The sequence below is a fragment of the Gekko japonicus genome, unplaced genomic scaffold (genome assembly GCF_001447785.1).
Source record: "Gekko japonicus isolate JY-2015 unplaced genomic scaffold, Gekko_japonicus_V1.1 scaffold3588, whole genome shotgun sequence".
NCBI lineage: Eukaryota > Metazoa > Chordata > Lepidosauria > Squamata > Gekkonidae > Gekko > Gekko japonicus.
This window is the reverse complement of record NW_015162067.1, coordinates 112,628-138,542: the sequence shown is the minus strand read 5'-3', so window position 1 is coordinate 138,542 and position 25,915 is coordinate 112,628. Positions and strand designations below refer to the sequence as shown.

Sequence of the window (25,915 nt, the reverse complement as noted above, 5' to 3'; positions counted from 1 at the left end):
GGGTGTGGACTGGCGCGGCGGGGGCGGAGAGGACGCACCGAGGAGGAGGAGGGATGGCATGGCGCAAGGGGGGCCGCCGCCGCCGGGCAGGTGGGGGGCAGGCGGGGGCCAGGCGCAGCAGGGGGACCCTCCAGCGGCGGAGCGGCGGGGCGGCGGGGGGAGGCTCACCAGGCGCCGCCGGGCGAAGGGGCGGCAGCGGACTCCGGGCCCCCCATGGGCGAAGGCGGCGCGCCAAGGCCGTCCAGGCGGCGAGGGACGGGGAGGGACGGAGGGGGAGGCGCTGCAAGGAGAAGGCTGACGGGGCGAGTCTGGCAGCGGCTGGAGACGCAGCAGGCCGGGGCGGAGCGGCGCTGTCCCCGCCCCGCGGCCGCCTCCGCCCCCCAACCTGGCCCGGCGTCCGGGGAGAGGGAGGCGCGCCGGGGAGGTGTCGCTGGCGCCGAGCGCAGCCTGCCCGGGTGGACCCCCCCCCCCGCTTCTGGGCCCAGATCCGCCTTCTGCGCTCTTGTTGTACTGACTTTGTTGGGGGGGGGGGGCAAGGGAAGGATCCGGCGGCTTTCTCTGCTCCGCGGCCACGGCGGCTCCAGGGTCGCCAGCAGCAGTTGACGCCTGGAGGGAGAGGCCCTGCTGCGGTGGCTCAAGTGCTTAAGACGGTGAACTGCAGGCTGTGGAAGGTCGGTCGTTCAGCAGTCCGAGACCCGAGTGTGCCGCATGACGGAGTGAGCTCCCGTCTCTAGTTCCAGCTCCTGCCGACCTAGCAGTTCGAAAGCAAGAAATTGCAAGTAGATAAATAGGGACCACTTCGGTGGGAAGGGAACAGCGTTCCGTGCGCCTCGGTGTTTAGTCATGCCGGCCACATGACCACGGAAACGTCTTCGGACAGCGCTGGCTCTTCGGCTTTGAAACGGAGATGAGCACCACAACCCTAGAGTCGGATTCGACTAGCTTTCCAGCAAGGGAACCTTTACCTAAGAGCCGTAGAACTCAATAGGACTTTTTGTGAATATGCATGCCTGGGATACAGTGTGGCCTAGGGGTTAGAGGGGCTGGATCGGGGAGCACCAAGTTCGAATCCTCACCAATGCTCCCTCTACGCTGTGGGGTCTTGTGAGTAAAAATTCTACTTTGTGAGCTCCTGGCATTACAGTTGTGAGCGAGCGATGTGGCCCTTTGCATAAATCAGTTTGCTTTGGAGCCATCCTTCCAGAGCTAAGACAAAAATGTGTGAGCTGTAGGCTAAAAAACTGTGAGCTAGCTCACACTAACTCAGCTTAGAGGGAACACTGGTCCTCACTCTGGCATGCAAGCTTGCTGCTTGGTCTTAGGCCAGAGTCAGCCTGGCCTACCTCACAAGGCTGTTGTGAGGATACAATGGAGAAAGTTGTAAGCCAGTACAGTAATCGCTCTGCACTGGCATGGCTTATGGGATATTTTAAAAGACATAGTATTGTGCCAGCTGCTTGATCTGGCAAATGCCCAGGCACTTTAGAAACAAGCATTTCTTTCTCCTTTCTTTCATTCATCTATCTTGTCTATCCTGCTTGTCTGGAAGTCATGGTTGACTTCTGGAGACCTCTACTGGGAGCTTGGACGTTTTTCGGAGCGGTGGCTTGATCAGTCTGCCTCCGGAGGTCGCCCTTCCGCCTACTTGCCATGCCAAAGGACATTTCTTTAGGGTGACACGCTAACTCACCTTATGCAGAAAATAGAAAGCTGGTCATCATTTAAAAATCTCTGTATGAAACTGGACAGACAGTAGGCTCTTCTGATGTTCTTAGAGACTCAAAGCAAAAAATTATTAATCCGGAGTGACCCCCAGGAAGCTATCATACTGAGTCAGACCTTTGGTCCATCAAGGCGAACCTTTACTGGCAGCCCAGGGTCTCAGATGGAGGTCTTTCACACCATCTACTGCCCAGTCCTTTTGAATCTGTAGATGCCAGGGGTTGAAGCTGGGGTCTTGTGACATGTGCTCTGCCACTGAGCCATGACTTCACTGGATTAGAATCTGCCATGCACTGAAAAAAGTGTGGGAGAAGTGGAAATCCAGTGATCCACTTAGTTTTTCAGCTATGATCTTTGTGAATCTAACAGGCACCAAGTGGTTTGTGTTTCTAGAGTCTGTGATCTGAGTGCAGAACCGACCTTGGCTAAAAGGTACGTTTCATTTCAGAGTGACTCTCATATGCTCCCTCTCCTGCATTAATTGTATTCTAAGATACACACAGACAGCTGTCTAAGATATCTCAGCCAGCGTTGCTAGCAGAATATGTGAAACCAATAATTAGATCCTGCAGTGAATAGAATACAGGTTCTTGGTTATCTGTTGCGGGGCGCTCTGACAGATGTATGCTTCAGCCACAATAAACGTACCTATGGTGCCCTAAAACATGGCTGTTCCATGTACCGCACTGTCAGTGTGGCCTTGGCCAAGTCATTGACTGCATCTCAGGTCATTTTCCTTGCTTCAGGTTTTTTTAAAAAATGTGCTGCACACGTTTTGCTCCCTCTAGCGGTCGACTGTATTACAGTGCTTTATACCCAGCATAAAAACCTGCAATTTAAATCTGAAGGGAGATATTCTGGACATAAAGGTAAAGGTTCCCTTGCTCGAAAGCCAGTCGAATCCAACTCTAGGGTGGCGGTGCTCATCTCCGTTTCCAAGCCGAAGAGCCAGCGCTGTCCGAAGACGTTTCCGTGGTCATGTGGCCGGCATGAATAAACACCAAGGCGCACGAACGCTGTTACCTTCCCACCGAAGTGGTACCTATTTATCTACTTGCCATTTCTTGCTTTCGAACTGCTAGGTTGGCAGGAGCTGGAACTAGAGACAGGAGCTCACTCCGTCTTGCGGCACCCGGGTCTTGAACTGCTGAACTACTGACCTTCCACAGCCTGCAGTTCAGCATCTTAACCACTTGAGCCACCGCAGCTCTGGACATAACATGGTGTAATATGAAATCAACCACCAGAGGGAGCACAACACATGCAAAACAGAAAAAAACACCAGAAGGAACAGGAACACACATGCCAGAAAAATGAGAAAAAGCCCAACGTCTCACTCCCCATCTCTCTTCACTCAGAGGCTTATAAAGAGTCTTCAAGCTTCTAGACCAGTGATGACGAACCTTTTTGAGACCCGAGTGCCCAAACTGCGACCCAAAACCCACTTATTTATCACATAGTGCCAACACGGCAATTTAACCTGAATACTGAGGTTTTACTTTAGAAAAAACAACTCATATGTTATTAACTATTGATGTATGTTGAAAACTTTGTTGGTGATTAACTGGCTGATTTGTAATTTTGGATTCTCAGGACTTTTCTATACTGTTTTGCAGTTATTGTACATGTTCTACTTGATCTTAATAAACATTTTAAAAAAATGATCCAAACAAAGTAAGGAAAGCAATCCCAAATGCTTTCATTTACTTAAAATTATTTGGCAGAGAATTTTACACTTTAATGATGGTCTGGGCCTGGCTGGGGCGATGGGACTCGTGCCCACAGAGGGCTCTGAGTGCCACCTCTGGCACCCATGCCATAGGTTTGCCACCACTGTTCTAGACCTCATGGCAGTAGAACCCGGGTGAGACTGAAATGCATTAAGGATCGTGATACCAGGAAGCAGATAGCAAGGCATCGGTCATTTGCCTTTTAAATCCTGTGCACTTTAATTTTGCCTTTAGAAACCCAGTCCATAATGTATCTACTTTGAATTTGGACCTACACTGAAATTATTGGTGCTTGGGGGGGGGGGTCAACAGTGGGAGGACTTCTAATGTCCTGGCCCCACTGGTGGACCTCCTGATGGCACCTGGTATTTCTGGCCACTGTGTGATACAGAGTGTTGGACTGGATGGGCCTTTGGCCTGATCCAACATTGGCGTCTCTTATGTTCTTATGTTATTCTTCTCACCACCACCACCCCAAAAAAACCCGTGCTTCCTCACACTTTCCATCTATGTCAAGGTTTTCTGTGGGGAGGCTATTTTGGGGTTGAGTTAGGGGAGAGGGCAAAGGGGAAACGTATTAGAAACTGGGAGGAAGCTGTACACACACGCGGTCTGTTTTTCTTACCAATTTTATTGTGATCAGACTTAGAAAATAACTTGGCAAATATTTCCTGAGAGAGACGTTTTGAACCCCGGTTGTTGCCTGCTGAGGAAATGAGATGAGGGAGGGTCCCCGTGTGTGTGTGTGTGCTGTGAAGTGATGTTGGCTGCCGTCCAAAACACATGCCAAACCAGAGGGGGGATTTTGAGCGGAAAAAAGCCAATGGATCCATAGGTCAGGCTGAAGGACTTTGTGTCACATTCGCCCGACCCTGGCAGCCATTGGCTTTGCTGGCTGCCTTGGCAATCCTTTGACCTAACCTGGCACTCCCTAGTTGCCCCCCCCCACACACACACACCTTGGCTCATGCCTGCAGTGCTTTTCTCCAGAAGGGTGGGGGATGTCGTCCACATCGTGCTTGGTATAAAGTCCGCACTGACCATTTTTTGCCCTCTCCCGTCCCTTTTTTGCAGGTACCTCCTCACCTTTACCTCTTCCCTCCTATCCCAGAATTCCTTGCGCCTTTGGCCATTTTATGTTCTCTGTGTGTCTGCTTTCACCCCTTCGAGGTCATCTCCTCCCGTGATCTCCTCTTCGGTGGCAGAGTTCGCCGTTCTCCTATTTGCACACCTTTCAGACGCTGTCCTAGAACCCCCTCACCGAAATAAAAAGGGTTGTTTCTCAGTAATTCTCCTCTGGTGCTTTCCCTCTAGGGCTGTGGGGGTGGGTGCGTTGGGCCCCTAACCCCCACCATTATGTCCACAGGAGTGGGCGGGCGTGAGCACGCCATTGTCTGCCCATCTCCCAGTTCTGTTCACGTCTTTGGTCTACAACTCCACGCCATAACCTCAACTGGCGCTCTTGGGAACACGGTGCAGAAATACTAACACGGCAGTTGGAAGGATCTAGCTATTCACCACGATAGCAGTCACCAAACTGGAAGAGATGGGAACCAGGACCTGATTTGTGGCACTGAATCGGAGGTGAAGGTCAGGCAGGGTCTTTGGTTAGGAGAATACGTGAAGGTTACAGATGCAAAGGTCGGCGTGAAACCATGGAAACTGAGCCAAGATACGGTGAACTGGTGCACTGCCATTTCTGGTCATAAGGTAGAGTGGTTGAGGTACAGACTAGAGACCTTGTTTCAGCTGGGAAAGATGTCGAGGAGAGGCTAAAGGTCAGGACGAGGTTACCTTCACTACAGGCAAAGGCGACCACCCAAGGGTCAACTGTCACAAAGTGCTGCCTCATGGAACGGACGCTGGGTTTAGTGATCCCAGGTTCGAAGCAAACGTGTAACCAGAGAAACCTCGCTACCGACACAGGGGCCAGCATTACACTCATAAGCACTGCCAGAGGCCGTCCAGCGCCACTGCATTCAAAAGTCCGAAGCGTCAGGGGAATTATTGCCAAAGGATTGTAGAACGTATCGCAGCTAAGGGGGCGGTTAACTGCCTCGGAACGCAATGTCAAGATGGCGCCAAGGTGGCCAGCAAAGAGGTGAAGGCCAGCGCCCGTCTGGAGAGCTCCGCCACGCACTCTCGCATCTCGCGGGCGGCGGGAAGCGACGGGTAGCGCAGGGCGGCGCCCTTCACTGAAAGCACGGCTTCTTTCAGGGCCTGGCAGAGGGCACCGCTGGCCGCCCCCACTCTGGCTCGGACGGTGGCGGAGGACGCTAGCCGAGACACCGTGTCCCCCACGAACACCAGTTTGTGCGCTGTGACAATGACGAACTTGCCGTGGGGCACAAAGACCCGGGGGGGCTGGTTGGCACCGGCGCTGGCAAGGAGTGCCTCGATGGCTGAAAGCAGGGTGGAGTAATGGGTTTGGCACTGCCCCGTATAGAACTGCAACAACTGGCTGTCCTCTGGGGAAGGCGGCACCTGGGAAGAAGAGGGAGAGGAGAGGAAAAGGTTCATGGGATTTCATACCTGGCTGATTGAAATGACTGCAATCCCGACCTGGAACCTTATTCCCACATGTGTCCCGAGAAATACAAGCGTGGAAATCCCTAATATTTAAGCAGATTTTTACAAAGTGAGCAGGGGGGGTCGGAAGGAGAGGAGATTGGATTTATACCCCGCCTTTCAGTACCCGAAGGAGTCTCAGAGCGGCTTACGATCTCCTTTCCCCTCCCCACAACAGACACCCTGTGAGCAATGCTCCCTCTAAGCCGTGGAGTCTTGTGCGCAAAAATTCCACTTTGTGAGCTACTGGCACTCAAGTTGTGAGCAAACAATTTGGCTACTGCATAAATTAGTTTGCTCTGGAGCCCTCCTTCCTGAGCTAAGACAAAAATGTGTGAGTCAGAGGCTAAAAAACTGAGCTAGCTCACACTCACTCAGCTTAGAGGGAACAGTGCCTGTGAGGGAGGTGGGGCTGAGAGAGCTCTCTCGAGAACTCCCCTTGAGAGAATTTATGACTAGCCCAAGGGCACACCAGCAGCTGCGTGTGGAGGAGTGGGGAATCAAACCCGGTTCTCCCAGATTAGAGTCCGTGCTCCTAACCGCTACACCAAACTGGCTCTTGTATAAGCGTAAGAGCATAAGAAGAGCCCTGCTGGATCAGACCAATGGTCCATCTAGTCCAGCATCCTGTCTCACACAGTAGCCAACCAGCAATTCTAGATGGACAAGAACAGGGCACAGAGGCCAAGGCCTTCCCCTGATGTTGCCTCCTGGCTCTGGGATCCAGAGGTTTAGTGCCTCTGAATGTGGAGGTTCCCCTCAGTCACCGTGGCTAGTAGCCAATGACAGACCTGTCCTCCATATATCAATCTAATCCCCTTTTAAATCTGTTTATTCCTGCAGCCATCAACTACATCCTCTGGCAGCGAATTCCAAATTTTAACCACTCTCTGTATAAAGTCGTATTTCCTTTTGTCCACTGTGAACCTACCACCAATGTTCCCTCTAAGCTGCGGAATCTTGTGAGCAAAAATTCTACCTTGTGAGCTATTGGCATTAAAGTTGTGAGCAAGCAATTTGGCTACTGCATAAATTAGTTTGCTCTGGAGCCATCCTTCCTGAACTAAGAAATAAATGTGTGAGCCAGAGGCTAAAAAACTGTGCGCTAGCTCACAAAAACTCAGCTTAGAGGGAACACTGCCAACCACCCCATCAGTTTCATTGGCTGCCCTTGAGTTCTAGTGTTTTGGGAAAGGTGGGGCACGGTAGGGCCTTCACCCGGCAGGGGTCCTGACTAGGAGATCTGATGGGCTGTGTGGCTTCAAAAACAGCATCGCTTTGGCGGCAGCTGTGGGGACGAAGGTAGGCTGTGTGGATGCAAGAGAATATCAGAGTCATGCGCACGCTCACTCCCTGCTTATTTTGTGGTTGCCTCCACCTCCTGCGGCGTCCTGACTAGGAGATCTGATGGGCTGTGTGGCTTCAAAAACAGCATCGCTTTGGCAGCCGCTGCCAGCACAGCACGAGGGTGCACACTGTGAGGACGAAGGTAGGCCGTGTGGATGCAAGAAAATATCAGAGTCATGCGCCTGCTCACTCCCTGGTTATTTTGTGGTTACCTCCACCTCCTGCGGCAGCCATTTTGTGACTGGGCCCGCTATCCCGAGGAAGACGAGAAAAGGAGATTGGATTTATACCCCACCCTTCTCTCGGAGTCTCAGAGCGGCTGACAAGTCCCTTTCCCTCCCCCTCTCCACAACAGACACCCCGTGAGCAATGTTCCCTCTAAGCTGTGGAGTATTGTGAGCAAAAAATCTACTTTGTGAGCTACTGGCATTAAAGTCGTGAGTGGGCGATTTGGCTACTGCATAAATTAGTTTGCTCTGGAGCCCTCCTTCCTGAGCTAAGACAAAAATGTGTGAGCTGGAGGTGAAAAAACTGTGAGCTAGCTCACACTAACTCAGCTTAGAGGGAACACTGCCCATGAGGTAGGCGGGTCTGAGAGAGCTCTGACAGAAACGGCTCTTTTTCAAGAACAGCTCTTATCAGAACTACGGCTTGCCCAAGGCCATCCAACTGCGAGTGGAGGAGTGGGGAATCAAACCCGGTTCTCCCAGATAAGAGTCCACTGCGCTCTTAACCACTACGCCAAACTGGCTCAGAACTCCCCCAGGCTCAAAAAGGTTGGGGACGCTGAATGTGTCAGTCTGCCTTTGATACGACAAGAAAGCCCCGGCACGATTTAGTGCGGCATGCGAGAAGTCTGAAACCAGGTCCCCTCTCTGCAATTGACTGACCTACGGCAGGTCTCACTATATTTTTTTTAAAAAGAAGCAGCCCCCCTCATAGGGTATATATATATATATATAAAAACAGATACCTGTTCTTCAGTCTGAGCTGTATCACCAGGAAGCGCAGGTCCAGGGGTCCCCTCTGGCGTAGAAGGCTTGGGCTGGCTTTTATCTGCTCCCTAGGGAGGCAATATCATATAGGTATCAGTGATTTGGGGCCAGGTAAATCACAAAGTACGAGGAAAAAATGCAGAGCGAGTGTGAAGGCTTAGTGGACTTCAGATATGAGGCTCTGGGAGCCCGAAGAACTTCTTATCCAGCTCCATGACTAGCGTAAGTTATGCATACTATAAGCACATGTCCCTGGTTTATAAAGGATATAGAAGAAGAAGAGATTGGATTTATACCCCGCCCTTCACTACCCAAAGTTGTCTCAGAGCGGCTTACAAACTCCTTTCCCTTCCCCTCCCCACAACCGACACCCTGTGAGGTAGGTGGGGCTGAGAGAGCTCTGCCAGAAACTGCTCTTTTTCAAGAACATACAACCTCCTTTCCCTTCCCCTCCCCACAACAGACACCCTGTGAGGTAGGTGGGGCTGAGAGAGCTCTCTCGAGAACTCCCCTTGAGAGAACTTGTGACTGGGCCAAGGTCACACCAGCAGCTGCGTGTGGAGGAGTGGGGAATCAAACCCGGTTCTCCCAGATTAGAGTCCGCGCACTTAACCACTACACCAAACTGGTGTAGAAATCAAGCTTGTATGGCTGAGAATTTGATTAAGAAGGGCACAGAAATCATATTTTTAAAAAGAATAGTATATGCACTGTCCTGGAGATGAACATACTGAATGAAGTCTATGACAACTGTAATCCATTTTTTAAAAGCCTGGGATTAATTCTCAGAGTTAAACCTCAATGAAATTTGGGAACAGTACTTTCATGAGAGCACTGATTGTCAGAGAACCTTCATAGAATTCCCAGGATTCCTAGAGAGGGAAGCCATGTAAATTACACAGGAGTGTGCAAGTTTCCACTAGGAGGGTGGATCTTCATTAAGGTTGCCTGGCAACCCTCTGGAGGGAGGGCAGCATCACTAGCGCACCTGGAAATGATCGCAGTGACTCTAGGAATCACTGGAAACTCTATGGTTTTACCACAGAGTTTCCAGTGATTCCTAGAGTTACCACTGCTGCTTCAAGGTATTCCCCGGAAGTGACATCATCATGCAGGTGATGCCGGTGAGTTTTAAATCTTTTTACAATCTTTTATTCATTTAAATGTTTAGTTTCCCCCCTGCCATGGCTCCATGCAGTGGTGAGGAACAGGAATTTGGGGCGGGGATCCCACCTTGACCAGAGGCCTGGCAGCCTTAATTCTCATAAAGACTGCTTCCATAACAGCTGCACAACAGGCAGAAAATCAGCAGGCCATGTTTTTCCTAGCATGGTGAAACAGTGACAAAAAAATAATTTCTTGAATTTCTGTCAATCTGCTAAGGATGGCTTCCCCCCCCTTGTTGCGTCTCTATTCCAGCAAAAGCATCGCCTTATGAAGCGCCAGTTTGGTGTAACTATGAGTTGCCGAGTTTTGTGGGAAAGACACTCCGCGTCCTTTTCCTACATAATAATATTTTATAAAAGCCACTTTGATAACAGCAGCCAAGAAACAGTTTAAAGTCTTTATCAATGTCCTGAGGTACAGTTCCTCCCTGATTGCACTTTTGGAGACAGACTACATAGAGATGCGCATCCACGGATTTGTCCTTTTAGGACGTTGTCCCCTGCGCATGAGTAAACCACATCCCCAAAATACAAGATTAGTAAACCGTATCCCCAAAATGATAGCTTAGAAACAAAATGTCCCTGGTGTGTAAAATGACCCCAGAATGTAGACATACTGAGGTAAAATAACAAAACTTCCATCAATATGACAAGTAGAGCACAGAAATGTATCTCTGTACCATAGAAGCCCATGAGCGACACACCCTGAACTAGAGACGCTGAGGATGGGGAAAAGAGTCTAGCCCTAACAGGAGGAGGCTTAGTCAGTCAGGTTTATGACGGGTGAGAGTTACAGGATGGAAGTTGCGACAGGAGAATGAGTTGAACAGGACTGTGAATTAAAGGTCTATGGAGATGTCGGATCTTTGGTGAAGTTCCCAGTCAGGTCAACTGAGGTGTTGGAAGCCAGCAGGGCTTGCCGAGTCTGGCACATAATGCAGTTGTGGCAGGAGCGCCGAATTTTTATGCTATAAGCCTGTCTGAGAGGAAGTTTCAATTCAAAACCTAACGCCCCACAACTCCTGGTTGATTTGTTAATATTCACCTGGGTTGTGTCTTTCTTTCTGCATAAATTCTGTTCTCGTTCAGTCATAAAAAGCAAACCATCTTTTTCCTGTCAGTTTACTCAGTATGCCTCAGGGTTATGAGGCTCGAATGGATTTTTATCTGCTCAAACCTTTTTAAATCGCTGCTGGGAAACCCCAGTGTAGTGGGGCGGGGAATTCTGACAGGAAAAATTCCAGCCCCCAGAAAATCCATCACAATCCTTTCATATGTACAAAGCTGATCTTTAGAACAGGGAGGAAGGATCCTTCACGATCTTTGAGATCGGATATCCTTCTGGCAAAGTATCAAAGCCACTCCCATTTTTACATGCATTGCAAAGACTTTATTCCATTTTCTTTAAAACAATCTCTTTGACCATATCCATCAGAGCCCTTTTTCACATCTGGTTGGCAAGAAGGACATGTTTTCTGCAGACGCCCTATTTTTGTTTGTTCCGGGGTGAAATTCCTTCTCAGTTGTACTTTTGGGGGCAGAATGGATAGAAAAACAGTTCTGCTCAATGCTCCTTCTTTGGAGTCTTGTGAGCAACAATTCTGCTTTTGTGAACCACTCGAAAATGAAACAAGTAAATGTGGTAAAGAGACCATTTTTGTGAGATTGGGTGGACGTGACGCCATCTTGGTTACGGAGTGAAGGGCTGAGGCACCGATTTTCCCGAGAGGCCGCTTCCCCTACCTTGAGATGAACATAGTCGTACTCCTCTGCCAGACGGATCCCCTCGTATTCGTTGTACCCCTCGTCCCTGACAGACTCCAGCTGGTCTTCTGCTCCGAGACCCCCCAGTCGAGGAGGGGGCGGGGGCAGCGGGCGGTCCTGGATGCTCCCCTTCCGGACGATACTTGGCGACGGTTGCGGTGGCTCTACGGAAAGGCGCTCTTCGCTGGGAAGGGCGGGCAACGGGCGACGGGACAGACTCTCGGCAGAGGGTAGACGAGGGCGGGAAGGGGGGCCGGGATCCCGCAAGCTTAGTCCTTGGAGCGCCCCCTCAAGGGGCGGAGAGCCGGGCGGCAGCAGAGGGATGTCGTAGATGCCTCCGTCTTCGTCCTCCTCTTCTTGCTGCTCCCCCTGGCCTCCTCCCAGCACCTCCTCGGGCGACTCGTACAAGTTCAGCAACGCCGAGGCTCGCCGCAAGTTGGACGGGGTGGCGTAGACCAGGGGCCTCTCTGAGCCCTCCTCTTCCTCCCCCTCTTCCTCCTCTTGACCCGCGGCGGAGGGCTTCTTGAAGGCAAGCGGCACGTCATAGGGGTCACCAGCGGGCGGGGGCAGCATGGGCTGCGGGGCCACGCGGGCCACTTTCTTGGGACACGGGGAAGGTGAGTCGTAGGTGTCCACTGGAGACTCCCGGAGCAGGGCTGAAGGGACGTCGTAGACCTGCGGGTGGGCAAAATGACGAATGGAGAAAAGGGGGAGTGAGAAAAGAGATGGTCGGAGGGAAGTCTTTGTGGATGTTGGCCACATAAGCCACACGTTCCCACCAGCCTTATATTACAGCAGGGGTCCCAATCCATGCTCCCTCTTAAGCTGTGGAGTCCTGTGAGCAAAAAATTCTACTTCGTGAGCTACTGGTATTAAAGTTGCGAGCCGGCGATTTGGCTACTGCCTAAATTAGTCTGCTCTGGAGCCCCATCCTTCCTGAGCTAAGACGAAAATGTGTGAGCCGGAGGCTAAAGCTAGCTCACACTAACCCAGCTTAGAGGGAACACTGGTCCCAATCAATGTTCCCTCTAAGCTGTGGAGTCTTGTGAGCAAAAATTCTACTTTGTGAGCTACTGGCATTAAAGTTGTGAGCGAGCAATTTGGCTACTGCATAAATTAGTTTGCTCTGGAGCCATTCTTCCTGAGCTAAGACAAAAATGTGTGAGCTGGAAGCTAAAAAACTGTGAGCTAGCTCACACTAACCCAGCTTAGAGGGAACACTGGTCCCAATCCTTTTTGAGGCCGCAGGATCCTTCATAATTCTGACACACAGTGGTGGAGGCATCCACAAAATGGCTGCCGTGGGAGCGGGAACCAACCAGAAAATCTCAGAGGGAGGGTTATGCCTAGTTCTAATGACTCTTCAGTGTTTTAGGCAGAAGCTCTGCTTGTCAGGAAGCCTTTTTAAGCGAACGTATTATTTGAACATATTCTTGTTCATACTCAGCTTACGTTCAGTCATGCAGAGAAAATCCTCCTGCTGTGGTGGCAGCTGCCGCCAAGGCAATGTTTTTAAACACTGCAAAGCCCACCAGATCTCCAACGGCCAATCAAAACAGGCCGAACTCAATGAGATCTGTGAAGAGATCTCCCCAGTGCTTTATTTTAAAGTGCAGGTGCTGGATCGGGGCAGTGGCCCTGAGGGTGGGCGAATGGGTGGGAGAAGCCTTCCCTCTCTACAAACACACACACCCCTGTCTTTAGAAGCCAACCGCAAGAGGGATTCTGGTCTGCTGAGGCAGGGACCATTTGCCACAAGACCAATGTCCACCAAGAGCCATTGCAAACAGCATTCCAGCAAAAGCCAGCCTTCCACAGGTCAAAGGAGGATCCCGTCAGGAAATCTAACACAGCGACCAAAGAATAAGGCCTTCCCTTCTTGTCATTGTTTCCCTGCGGAGCCTGGACGACCATCTTACGGGTATGTTGTATGTAGGGCTATCTTTCGGCAATGCTCCTGCAGAGTGCAGGGGGTTGGACTGGATGACCTGCAAGGTCCCTTCCAATTCGAACATTCTATGATTCCCCTGAAACATTTCTCCCCTGCTTACTGGTCAACAATAACGTTGGCAAGACCCATTTGGAGATTTTCCAATATCGCATTCATGTTTGGCGCCGGGATCATCTAATTTCATATTACAGATACAGGAATCAATTGTCTTGAGTGTTCTTCAACATCAAAATGTCCATGCCTGCAGAAAAGTAGCTGAGGGCCAGTTTGGTGTCGTGGTTAAGTGTGCGGACTCTTATCTGGGAGAACTGGGTTTGATTCCCCACTCCTCCGCTTGCAGCTGCTGGATGACCTTAGGCAAGCCATAGTTCTGACAAGAGCTGTCCTTGAAAGGGCAGTTCTCGAAAGAGCTCTCTCAGCCCCACTTACCTGTCTGTTGTGGGGAGGGAAAGGAGTTTGTAAGCCGCTCTGAGACGCCAAGTAAAGGGCGGGGTATAAAACCAATTCTCCTCCTCTTCTTCATATTGGGGTTCTAGGCCTAACCTTTTTCCTGCTGTGCAGGATTTCTGCTTGCGGGCAGTGTTTTATTTTTAACATGAGAGCCCACTGAAAACTTTTAAACCCCCATATTTAGCCTGAAAGGGTGCAATGCCATGAGATTTATCTGCCAATTATCTCAAAGAGAAGGCACTGTGAACGAGGAAATTTTATCAAGCAGACAGAGGAAAGTTCAAGGAGGCAATGAAAGGACCGTTTCAACCAAATGCCCTGAAGTTGTTTTATAAACAAAAAAACCCAACCCCCTTTTCCAATTGAAAGGCTGTTTGCCTCTGTATTGTGTGCGCACAATTATTGGTCATTATCATCTGTTCGTGCAGAACTGTGGCATCTCACAGAACTGTGAAGGCAAAAATAGGCTGCACTGGGCCTCCAAGTAGTTTGCAGATCTGCAAAAGATAATGCAGCTGAAGGAGGGGAGAACTCGAGTAAACCCAGTGACAGGTACTTAAAGCTTAGAATCATAGAACGTTAGAGTCGGAAGGGACCTTGCAGGTCATCTAGTCCAACCCCCTGCACTCTGCAGGAGCATAGCTGAAAGACAGCCCTACAACATACCCGAAAGATGGTCGTCCAGCCTCCGCTTGAAAACGTCCAGCGAAGGAGCATCCACCACCTCCCGAGGCAGCCTGTTCCACTGCTCAACCACTCTGACAGTTAGGAAGTTTCTCCTGATATTTAGCCGGTAACGACTCCCTTGCAATTTCCACCCATTAGACCTAGTCTTGCAATCTGGAGCAAGAGAGAATAGATCCGCTCCATCGTCTACATGACAGCCCTTCAGATACTTGAAGGCTGCAATCCTGTCCCCTCTAAGCCTTCTCTTTCCCAGGCTAAACATACCCAACTCTCTCATCCTTCCCTCCTAAGACTTGGATTCCAGCCCTCTCACCATCCCGGTTGCCCTCTTCTGGACACAGCTTGTCAGCATCCTTCCTAAAATGTGGTGCCCAAAACTGGACACGGTACTCCAGGTGAGGCCTGACCATAGCAGAATAGAGCGGAACGACCATCTCCCGTGATCTGGACACGATGCTTCTGTGAATGCATCCTAAGACTGCATCCTAAGATTGCTTGAATGCAGTTGGGAGTGAGGATGTATAAGTTGAAGACCCAGTGGGAAAGGGTGGGGGTCTAAGGGGGAACTTGAAGGACAACAGAGAAGTGGTTCTGTGTACCTATTCAGAGAGGAGACAGCAAGGGAGAAGAGGCAGGGTTGCAACCCCCCCTGTATACACATATGTATTTGCTAAACTGCAAATGAAGGGCTGGTTCACACATGCATGTACATCCCTTGATGTCTCCCAGATTATCTTGAATGAACGGACCGGACGGACAAACAGTCTGTCTGAAGTAACATGGAAGTCCTTGCTAGGACGGAGTCTCTCCAGAAATGGCCCATCTTCACACGCAAGTCACTCCTGTAGCCGTCAAGGGGTAAACATGCATGTGTGGATCAGCCCAAAGTGGAGTTGGGATATTTTTTTCCCTCCCTCCTTTTCCTTTAATATGATTTGCTTTCAACATTCTTGGGCGGGCCTCTCTTCAAAAGCAAAAGATGCAGGAGTTGGCGTGGATATTAAATAAAAAATCCTGATCCGTCCTTCCCTGTACTCTGGGGCTGAAATACAAGAGCCAAAGAACCCCACACAGATTATGGGTACAACCAGTTCCCTGGAGCTGCTGCTGTCCAAGCCCCACAGATCAGACACCCCCCAACACCACAGTATCCCTTTAGTTTAAATTCTAATCTAACAGCCAACCCACCCACCACCACTCCCCACCAAGTTCTCATCCATCTAGGGCGAGCCTTTTGTCTCAGCTGCAGAATTAAGTGAAGGCCACAGATCTGGTTTGGAGACAGCCGTCTCCACATTTGGGGTCGGATACAGTTACCCTCAGAGACCAGGATGGCCGCAGCTGTTTCCTGCAACAGTTCCAGCTGTCCACTCCCAAGGAGGGGGTGCATTGGGAGAGAGCTGCCATAAACGGCAGCCTCGCCATTATCTAAACCTCACGCACCTGTCTGGCTTGGGACAGAAACAGGAGGCCATAAGGCAAAAAGGTAAACGGAGAGAAACAGAAAAGGAGCAAGAGTCCAGTAGCACCTTTAAGACTAACAAAACTTGTGGCAGGGGAGGAGCTTTCGTGAGACCCTGGAGAGATGTTGCCTTGCCAGTCTGAGTAGAGAATACTGACTTTGATGCCTGATTCAGTATACCATAAGCAACTTCACTGAGGAGGGGCTGTGGCTCAGTGGCAGAGCATCTGCTTGGCATGCAGAAAGTCCCAGGTTCAATTCCCGGCATCTCCAGTTGAGAGGACCAGGCAGAAGATGATGTGATTCGAGTTTATACCGTGAATAAAACTCTGTTGGTCTTAAAAGTTCCCCTGGACCCCAAAAAGATTTTTAAGCCTTTCTTTCAGGCCTGCTTTGGCCATCTTGGAACCTTCCCGCTGTCGCAGGCGCTACCATGACAGTCTGTTGCCACCTTAAGTTTGACCTCACAATCCCCAGATAAGCACTAACCTCTGTAGGGTCCCCGTCTCTTCTGACGCCACGGGGGACCCTGTAGATCCCTTCAGGAGGCAGCGGGCAAGGCCGAGCGGGTGGGGGCACCTCATAGACCTGGACAAAGGACAAGAGAGAAGTCAAGGCCGGGATGGAGTATTCCCCCAGAGGAAGCAGCGTGGAAGCTGAAAATGAGGTGGTACAGGGGAGACCATAGGGCAGTGGTGGCAAACCTATGGCACGGGTGCCAGAGGTGGCACTCAAAGCCCTCTCTGTGGGCACGCGTGCCATCACCCAAGCCAGGCCCAGACCATCATTAAAGTGTGGAATTCTCTGCCAAATAATTTTAAGTAGATGAAAGCATTTGGGACTGCTGTCTTTACTTTGTTTGGATCATCTTAAGTTAATGTATGAGTTGTTTTTCCTAAAGTAAAACCTCAGGACTCAAATTCAATTGCCGTGTTGGCACTTTGCGATAAATAAGTGGGTTTTGGGTCGCAGTTTGGGCACTCGGTCTCTAAAAGGTTCGCCATCACTGCCATAGGGGATTTCAGCAGTGGTACAGGTGTAACTTCACAAGCAACCACTAGAAAAATTTACCCTTTTTTTTTTGGCAATTTTCAAAATTTTCTCAATGGATGGGTTTTTTTTACACGCTGGGGTTCAGTTATGCCTATTCCAGGTTGGGAAATTCCTGGAGATTTAGGGATACAGCCTAGGGAAGGTGGAGTTTGGGGACGGGAGGAAACGCAGTGAGACAGACTGCCAGAGTCCGCCCTCGGGAGATCTTTTCTAATTCTGGGGGATCTCCACACCCCACCTGGAGGTTGGCAAGACTAGGCCCAGACCTGTCCAGCCACCTTGACCCTTCCCCCGAAGGGATCCTGGCTCCCAAATACGAAGCGTAGCTATGAGTTGCAGAGTTTTGTGGGAAAGACACGCCGCGTCCTTTTAAATCTTTTTACAATCTTTTATTCATTTAAATTTTTAGTTTTCCCCCTGCCATGGCTCCATGCAGTGGTGAGGAACAGGAATTTGTGGCGGGGATCCCATCCTGACGAGAGGCCTGGCAGCCTTAATTCTCATAAAGACTGCTTCCGTAACAGCTGCACAACAGGCAGAAAATCAGCAGGCCAAGTTTTTCCTAGCATGGTGAAACAGTGACAAGAAAAAAATAATTTCTTGAATTTCTGTCAATCTGCTAAGGATGGCTTCCCCCCCCTTGTTGCGTCTCTATTCCAGCAAAAGCATCGCCTTATGAAGCGCCAGTTTGGTGTAACTATGAGTTGCCGAGTTTTGTGGGAAAGACACTCCGCGTCCTTTTCCTACATAATAATATTTTATAAAAGCCACTTTGATAACAGCAGCCAAGAAACAGTTTAAAGTCTTTATCAATGTCCTGAGGTACAGTTCCTCCCTGATTGCACTTTTGGAGACAGACTACATAGAGATGCGCATCCACGGATTTGTCCTTTTAGGACGTTGTCCCCTGCGCATGAGTAAACCACATCCCCAAAATACAAGATTAGTAAACCGTATCCCCAAAATGATAGCTTAGAAACAAAATGTCCCTGGTGTGTAAAATGACCCCAGAATGTAGACATACTGAGGTAAAATAACAAAACTTCCATCAATATGACAAGTAGAGCACAGAAATGTATCTCTGTACCATAGAAGCCCATGAGCGACACACCCTGAACTAGAGACGCTGAGGATGGGGAAAAGAGTCTAGCCCTAACAGGAGGAGGCTTAGTCAGTCAGGTTTATGACGGGTGAGAGTTACAGGATGGAAGTTGCGACAGGAGAATGAGTTGAACAGGACTGTGAATTAAAGGTCTATGGAGATGTCGGATCTTTGGTGAAGTTCCCAGTCAGGTCAACTGAGGTGTTGGAAGCCAGCAGGGCTTGCCGAGTCTGGCACATAATGCAGTTGTGGCAGGAGCGCCGAATTTTTATGCTATAAGCCTGTCTGAGAGGAAGTTTCAATTCAAAACCTAACGCCCCACAACTCCTGGTTGATTTGTTAATATTCACCTGGGTTGTGTCTTTCTTTCTGCATAAATTCTGTTCTCGTTCAGTCATAAAAAGCAAACCATCTTTTTCCTGTCAGTTTACTCAGTATGCCTCAGGGTTATGAGGCTCGAATGGATTTTTATCTGCTCAAACCTTTTTAAATCGCTGCTGGGAAACCCCAGTGTAGTGGGGCGGGGAATTCTGACAGGAAAAATTCCAGCCCCCAGAAAATCCATCACAATCCTTTCATATGTACAAAGCTGATCTTTAGAACAGGGAGGAAGGATCCTTCACGATCTTTGAGATCGGATATCCTTCTGGCAAAGTATCAAAGCCACTCCCATTTTTACATGCATTGCAAAGACTTTATTCCATTTTCTTTAAAACAATCTCTTTGACCATATCCATCAGAGCCCTTTTTCACATCTGGTTGGCAAGAAGGACATGTTTTCTGCAGACGCCCTATTTTTGTTTGTTCCGGGGTGAAATTCCTTCTCAGTTGTACTTTTGGGGGCAGAATGGATAGAAAAACAGTTCTGCTCAATGCTCCTTCTTTGGAGTCTTGTGAGCAACAATTCTGCTTTGTGAGCTACTGGCATTAAAGTTGTGAGCAAGCAATTTGGCTGCTGCATAAATTAGTCTGCTCTGGAGTCATCCTTCCGGAGCTAAGACAAAAAAAATGTGTGAGCTGGAGGCTAAAAAACTGTGAGCTACTCACACAAACTCAGCTCAGAGGGAACACTGGTTCTGCTTACTGCTTTCACTCCCCCCCCCCCCCGTAAACAAAAAGTACCTAGTGTACAAAATAACCCCAAAATATCAACTGATTTCTGCAACAGGGACAGTTTTTTATCCTAGAGAACATAAACGTACTGAGATTTAAAAAACAAAAACAAAAAAAACCTACGTCATGCGTTTTTCCAGAAAACACTAGTGCAGGGAGCATTGTGAAATGCTCACAAGTGACATAGCCTGTCACTTATTTTGTAGAAAGATGACTTGGTCACATTCTGCAGAACCAACGTATGTTATTTAACATGCAAAAGTGGGTGAAGAGATCGAACCAAAATCAAATTCCACCTCATCTCCAAGTTGTTATCATGACTGCAGACGTGAAACGGGCTCTGGGAGTTGTAAACACACTGGGGGAAATTTGTTTTGGGGGGACGTTTCTACCCTGCAATGCACTCAAATGTTACTTGGGGTCATGAATATACCCCAAATACAATTTGTGTGTTTTCATACTGTTGTCATATTAAGTAAATAGTATTTCATATCTGTTTCTTTAAAGGAAGGGCATTTCCAAGGACGGGAGGGTTGGTGCAAAAGGGGTGTGGTTAAAGGAAGAAGGGCGGGGCTAGAAGACCAGAGTTGAATGCAAGAGATTCTTCGCAACCAGTTAACTTTTGTTCACAGGTTCCGAAGTTCTCCGCACTGAATGTGGTATTTTGGATTTTCGGACTGGGAACAGGGCTAGGAAGGGGATGCATTGTCCAAAGTATTTCCTCACTTCCTGCTCTTCTTGACGCAGTCCCCTTCTCCTGAGCTCGTCCTGGGGCACTTCATACGTTTTTCCCACTAGAGCTGCCGCCTCCTTCCTGGGGACTTGGTAGACATCGGCTGGAGCGTGCTTTCTGTGAGGGACTGGCCCCGGGGACCCTGGCTCGGCCAGGACTTTGACCCGGTTGGCCGGCACAATCCCCTGCTGGCCGTGCAGGGAACACAGGTGCCATCCCTCCAAGCCCGGAGCCTCTGGCTGCAGCAGAACCATCAGGTCCCCTTTGCGAAAGGAAAGTTCATCCAGACACTCGGCGGTGTTGTCGTACAGAGCGCGGCACAGCTGAGCCTGAGGGAGAAGAGGCAGACAGAAGGTTAGGGAATCGGGCTTCCACGTCAGAGGTCCCCAAACCTTTGGACCCTGTGGTCCCCAAACCTTCGGACTTTGGGATTCTGATGCAGGATTGGTGGGCACAACCGCAAAATGGCTGCCACAGGAGATGGCGAACACCACAAAATGGCTGCCAAAAGAGGCAGTGCTGACTGCAAAGTGACAGGGAGCAAGGTTATGCATAAATCTAAATAGTAACTCTTCAACATTTCAGGCAGAAGCTCTGTTTACAGCCAATCAGAGACTCTGGTAGCCAATCTGAAGACCTGCTGGGCAAAAGCTCCACCTACTTTCTAAAAAAAAACCACACTTGACATGAGCCAGGAATGTTGTCGGTGGGTGTTATGGTGCCCAGGGGCACCATGTTGGGGAATCCTGCTCTAGGCACTGTCCTGCGTGCGAGACATGCACAGTAAAACCTAGATCGACATTGGCCAACTGACTGCATTTCAGTTATCCTGGATTCATACAGGCACAACAGCCCACAACATTCTGCCAGCAGCATCATTCTCCTTGGATGCACCGGCAGGCTCACAAAACAAACACAGGCCCCGGTCACACGGCAAAGTTGCCACAGGAGAGGCACGGAGGGTGGGCGGATTATCCGGGCGCGATCACACCCCAACATCTGGGAAGTGGAGCGCACCCGTGGCTTACCGCCGACAATGCGCATTAAAAAACTAGTACCTCCAAGGTACTAGTAAACGTTTGCCACGGGCTGCCTCCAGACACCCATGGTGTGATCGCGCCGATGCGTGGCATTCCCCTCCGGTCCCCCGTTTACCCGCCGGCGCCGAGGGAAGGACCCGTGGTGTGCCGCCAGCGCGTCTGATCGCGTCATCGCGGATCAAACTGCGCCGGGGCAATTAGCCACGCCTCCCCCCCGCGATATCCGGCCCGTGTGATAGGGGCCACATAAAGATAGGCAATGAGCACCATCCAATCAGGCAAAAGGCCCAGCATCCTCTTAACTACTGCCAGTCAGCCAGATGCTTCCAGGAAATTCGCAAACTAGGCAGGAAGGCAACGGCGTTCACACATACTTGGTTCGTCCCCAGCATCTGGTGTTCAAAAGTATGCCACCTCCAAACATGAGCCATGCATTTAGGTATTCTGGCTAATAGCTCCATATGGTCCATTCCTACTATTGCTCTGTTAACAGAAAGGCAGAACAGAGTCAGGCACAAGCGCTTACATTCAAGGACATCCAAGAGAGGTGAACACACAGCCATGCCTGGGAGCTGTTGTTCCACTGGAGAAGGACTGATGGAGGAGGAGGTGTAGGAGCCCACACAACAGTCCCAAACGCAGTCGTTCCAGTAAATGGGATCACAGCGTCCTCTCTAGATGCCAAGGTACACCTGGTCCCCCAAAAGGGCGACCCACACAAAAGTGAGAGGCAATCCTGCGTACAGGCATCACAAGAGGCTTCACACCGGTCCTGACCACAAGTGAACACCAAGACGAAGTGGGACTTGCCTAATCAGCAACCAAACCACAACAGGATGTGAAAACCGCCGTCACTCCCCTGCTACACTCTCAAGTGAGCGTTGTTCCGATCGTTCCTAGATATACAATATCAGGTCTCCCCAGGTTAAAAAGATCAGACGAGCCCTGCCGGATCAGACCAGTGGTCTATCTAGTCCAGCATCCTCTCTCATGCAGTGGCCAACCAGTTCCTCTGGAGGGCCAACAACAGGGCATAGAGGCTGAGGCCTTCCTTCTGATTAGGACACCGGAAGAGGCCTGCTGGATCAGACCAGTGGTCTATCTAGTCCAGCATCCTATCTCACACAGTGGCCAACTGCTTCCTCTGGAGGGCCAACAACAGGGCATAGAGGCTGAGGCCTTCCACTGATGTTAAGAACATCAGAAGAGCCCTGCTGGATCAGACTGCTGGTCCATCTAGTCCAGCCTCCTGTCTCACGCAGTGGCCAACCAGTTCCTCTGGAGGTCCAACACCACAGAGGCCGAAGCCTTCCCTTGACGTGGCCTCCTGGCTTTGGGATTCAGAGGCTTACTGCTTCTGAACAGGAAGGTTCCCTTGAGTCGCTGACAGCCCTATCCTCCACGAACCTCATCCCCTTTTAAAGCCATCTACATCTGTGGCCGTTATTACGTCCTCTGGCAGCGAATCCCACATTTTAATCACTCGCTGCGCAAAGAGGTATTTCCTTTTGTCCGTCCTGAACCTACTGCCCACCAGCTTCACTGGACGTCCTCAAGTTCCAGTATCTTGGGAGGGGAGGAAAAGTTGCTTATCAACTCTCCCCTCCTTGGGCCTAACCTCGGCCAGGTTGTGCCGTCCCGCATGCGCACGTTGTCATGGCTAATCTTGGATAAAGCAGGGCCCAGATAGCACCAACCCCTGGAGAAGGCACTAAGCCGAGGGCAAACCCCTCCCTGCTTTGGAGCCCAGAGGCACCCGCTCCACCCCGTCTCTTCACCAGCTGCCTCCCCTGCGTTTCATTTCTCAGCATCTGTTCGTGGTCTCCAGAACTCTCCCTTTCGCCAACCAAATCCCGCTAAGCCCTCACGCTGCCATCTGTTGCCCTCCAAGTCACAGTGTTTTAATGCACCCCACCCCCTTATTTCATGGCCAGTTCAAAAGACACACATAACAGGGAGTCAGGGAAGGGGGATATTCCTAGCTTCTCCCCCACCTTGGTTTCTATTTCCCTGTCGTCTCTCTCTTTCTGGGAAGATCTAAACTCCATGAGCAACATTTAAGGAGAGGGGCGGAGACGGCCGTTCCTAAGCCTTGGTCCTTCTTCCGGCCATTTGACACGTTCAGGAAAAGCAATTTGATGCTTCCCTGCTAGGACTGTACCACATCAAAATGCGGGGCTGTCTGGGAAGGTCTTTTACATCTAATTGCTTCCTCACGTGAAAGTCTCCCTGCACTCAGAATGTGATGCTTCAGGGAGAAAAGGCTGGACTCTTATCACTTCTCCCTAACATGTTACATTTTTACAAGCATGGAAGTATTCAGTTAGGCAATCCCCTACTTGCATTCTGAAGTGACACAGTCTCCCCGCTATACCGTGTTGTTTGGCTGGCCGGAGTTGCTCATAAAACAATATTGTAGGATACAAATTTTCCCTGAAATACCCGGGAAGAGGTCTCTCTTGCCAAGAGCACCCAAGCAGCATGGGACAGGGGCAACCGAATTCTGTGATATTTGGAAAATGGAGTGCCCCCCCAAAAAAAAATCGTGGAATCTGGCTGCCCCCATCCTGAGGATGGAAACATACTTTTGCACACCAACTGGCGGCCTCCCAAGTAAAACTTCTTGGCAATGGAGGCCTTCGGAATTTAGAGCGCACATGGAGAGTTGTAGCGCTACATACAAAGACCATTTGTACACGGCATTATCATTCAGGCAAAATCCAAAGGGGGAAGTGTAACATTAATAAGTGGGGCCACAGATTTCAAAAAAACAATATTCTCTTTCTTATTAATGGCGGGCAATCTCCTTTAATATTAAAATCTGGTATAACTGCCAGGGGATTGGATAAACTGGTCCTAGGGGCTGGATCAGGGCCACAGACTGTTAACTAAACTATCCCTGATATATATATATATTTCCAAAAAAACTCCTTCCATTGTTACTTTGCTTTTCAATCTAAGTAGCCCAAGATGGTAAAACAACCCAAATAAACTATGCTTGCATGTTTGACAAATGAGTTGACCTTTCTAGTCCATTACCAAATACCTCCCTTGAGGACTCTGAAATATCAGGCAGTCAAAAAAAAAGGGGGGGGGGGAGAAACAACCAGTTTGGGTGTTCACAAATATTTATTTGCCAGGAATGATCTCATTTGGGAGTTTGGCGCATGACCCCAGAAGAAAAGAAGCAAACAAGTGTTTCTCAACTGGGGGTTAGATCCATGGTTCCGTCTACGGCTGTGCAAGGCCTTTGTTTTCGATAAAACACTCCATTATAAAAACCTAAACACGGTCTATTTCCCAACAGTGGAAGGCCCCAGGGTTTCAGCCTACTCGCGAGCCAGATTCTCTGGTGAGGACACAACCTCCTCTGTCCTGAATGTACTATCCTAAAATGTGGCCATTTTTAAAAGAGATTATTATTTTGACATTCAAATAAGCCCCAGGCCTAGTCTTCCTAAACTCCGGATTCCAATTTCAAACCTGTTTAGAGTTACCACCAACTTCACTTGAAATAAAACTGGAGGCATACCAGGGGAGTCTTCCTTAGATGAAACTTGTTAGAATTTGAGGGAAATTAAAATAATTTCAAGATCAGGGCCATTTCTCGGGTTTCCCCCATCCCAAACTCATACATATCTCTGAATTGCCAGCAAAATAGAGTCCTCCTGTTCTAATGGCAATTCTCTAGGAATTGTTATTGTAGTTAAAAAAAATTTTTTTTTGAATAAGGCTAGCAACATTTCTCTGCCTTTTCTTTTCAGTTATTTGGTGTTCTGAAACCCGCTTCCCCTCACAGATAGTGGTAATCCCCTCCCTCAAAAAAGCACATTACACCTTCAGCACATCCGGAAAAACGTGTGTCCCAGTAACCCTGAAACATAAATCTTTTGTCCAAGGTCACAGGAGCGCAATTCCTGCTTCCCCTCTGGACTCTGGCCAGGCCTAACTAGGTTGCCTTTCTTTCTTTGATACTTACAGACATTTTTGTTCAAGTTCAGTGCTGGAAGGAGTCAAAAAGGAGACTGCAGAGTAAGAAAACAGTGAACCAAAATTATACTTTCTCCATTCCTCTCATATTTTAAGGCTTCTAGAAAAATAACCCTGCTTTTAGCTGCAGTTCCCCCTCTTTGCGCAGCTCAGAAAGACAGAAAATTCCTGAGAAATTCTACATCAGTTTTCATCCCATAAAAAAAATTCCAGACTAGAAGACACTAAAGGAAATTTTTCTTAAAAAAGAGAATTCCTTAAAATACTTTTTTTGGGGGGGAAACTCTTCCCTTGTAAAATAATACTTCATTACTTTCCACCACTGTTCTTTAAAAAGGCAGTTTTCCAAAGCGGTTAGACAATCCCTCTCCTTTGATTCGAAGGATTGTGGTTTCCCAAAAATCCAGCCCGTTTCAATTGGAAGTTCCGCTTCCCCTCAGAAGTTTTAACGTCTTCCCAAACCTTCTGGTCAGCAAAATCTTCCCAGAAAAGCCATGGGGGCAGGGCCTGACCGCTCTCAGGCTGCATGAATTGAGACAGGCAGGGCAGCAGTTCAACAAGTTGGAACAAGGTTTTGTGTTGCAACCACAGGGTGGAATTGCAATCCAGAAGCAAAGCAGAGGCATTTACAAAACTTCTCTCCAAAGGTTAGTTCTTTTTTTAAAAAAAACAACCCAAATTGGCACACTGAAAATAGCCATGTCTTTTGCAACCTAATGAAATCCTAAAACCTTGAATTCTCCTCCTAGATCTAAAACAGGTCAGTGGAAAGGCTGAGCATTAGACAAAAAAAAACAAAAAAACCCAGAGAAGGCAAACAAACTTTCTTTTTCAAAAACGAATCTATGCAGAATAGACTCTTTTCAAAAAAAATATATCCGGCGGATAAGCTTTTCCTGAGGAGACAGGCCAGTCTTGATCCCGTCGAGAAATATTCAGGCCTTTTGCATACTTTCTTTCAAACGCCTAGAAACTGGTTTTGTTCAGTTCGTTTCTGACGCTGGTTCCGAATTTCCTCCCCGAATCCAAAACCGATGCAGCA

General features: G+C 49.3%; 1 protein-coding gene across 2 annotated transcripts; it reads right to left on the bottom strand.

Moving 5' to 3' along the window:
* Nucleotides 1–4,096: 4,096 nt before the first annotated feature.
* Nucleotides 4,097–25,610, bottom strand: EFS (embryonal Fyn-associated substrate). Of its 2 annotated transcripts, none has more exons than XM_015405618.1 (6): nucleotides 25,336–25,610; nucleotides 19,837–20,172; nucleotides 16,332–16,430; nucleotides 11,272–11,967; nucleotides 8,341–8,430; nucleotides 4,097–5,936 (listed from the first exon to the last, which is right to left on the bottom strand). In XM_015405618.1, the coding sequence occupies exons 1-6, from the start codon at nucleotides 25,399–25,401 to the stop codon at nucleotides 5,523–5,525; spliced, it is 1,701 nt and encodes a 566-aa protein (XP_015261104.1). In that variant the 5' UTR covers nucleotides 25,402–25,610; the 3' UTR covers nucleotides 4,097–5,522. The 2 variants fall into 2 exon arrangements, with proteins under 2 accessions (XP_015261104.1, XP_015261105.1); XM_015405619.1 differs by lacking the exon at nucleotides 25,336–25,610 and adding an exon at nucleotides 24,863–25,098.
* Between the last annotated feature and the right edge of the window lie 305 nt (nucleotides 25,611–25,915).

What these genes read in the sequence shown, in the direction of transcription:
- EFS (XM_015405618.1), bottom strand. Translation starts at nt 25,401, where the DNA reads ATGCAGCCTGAGAGCGGTCAGGCCCTGCCCCCATGGCTTTTCTGGGAA. An exon ending in TGCGTCAAGAAGAGCAGGAA is followed by an intron (nt 16,431 to 19,836) that starts GTGAGGAAATAC and finishes TCCTTTGTCCAG; the next exon opens with GTCTATGAGGTGCCCCCACC. An exon ending in ACGACTATGTTCATCTCAAG is followed by an intron (nt 8,431 to 11,271) that starts GTAGGGGAAGCG and finishes TTGCCTCCCTAG; the next exon opens with GGAGCAGATAAAAGCCAGCC.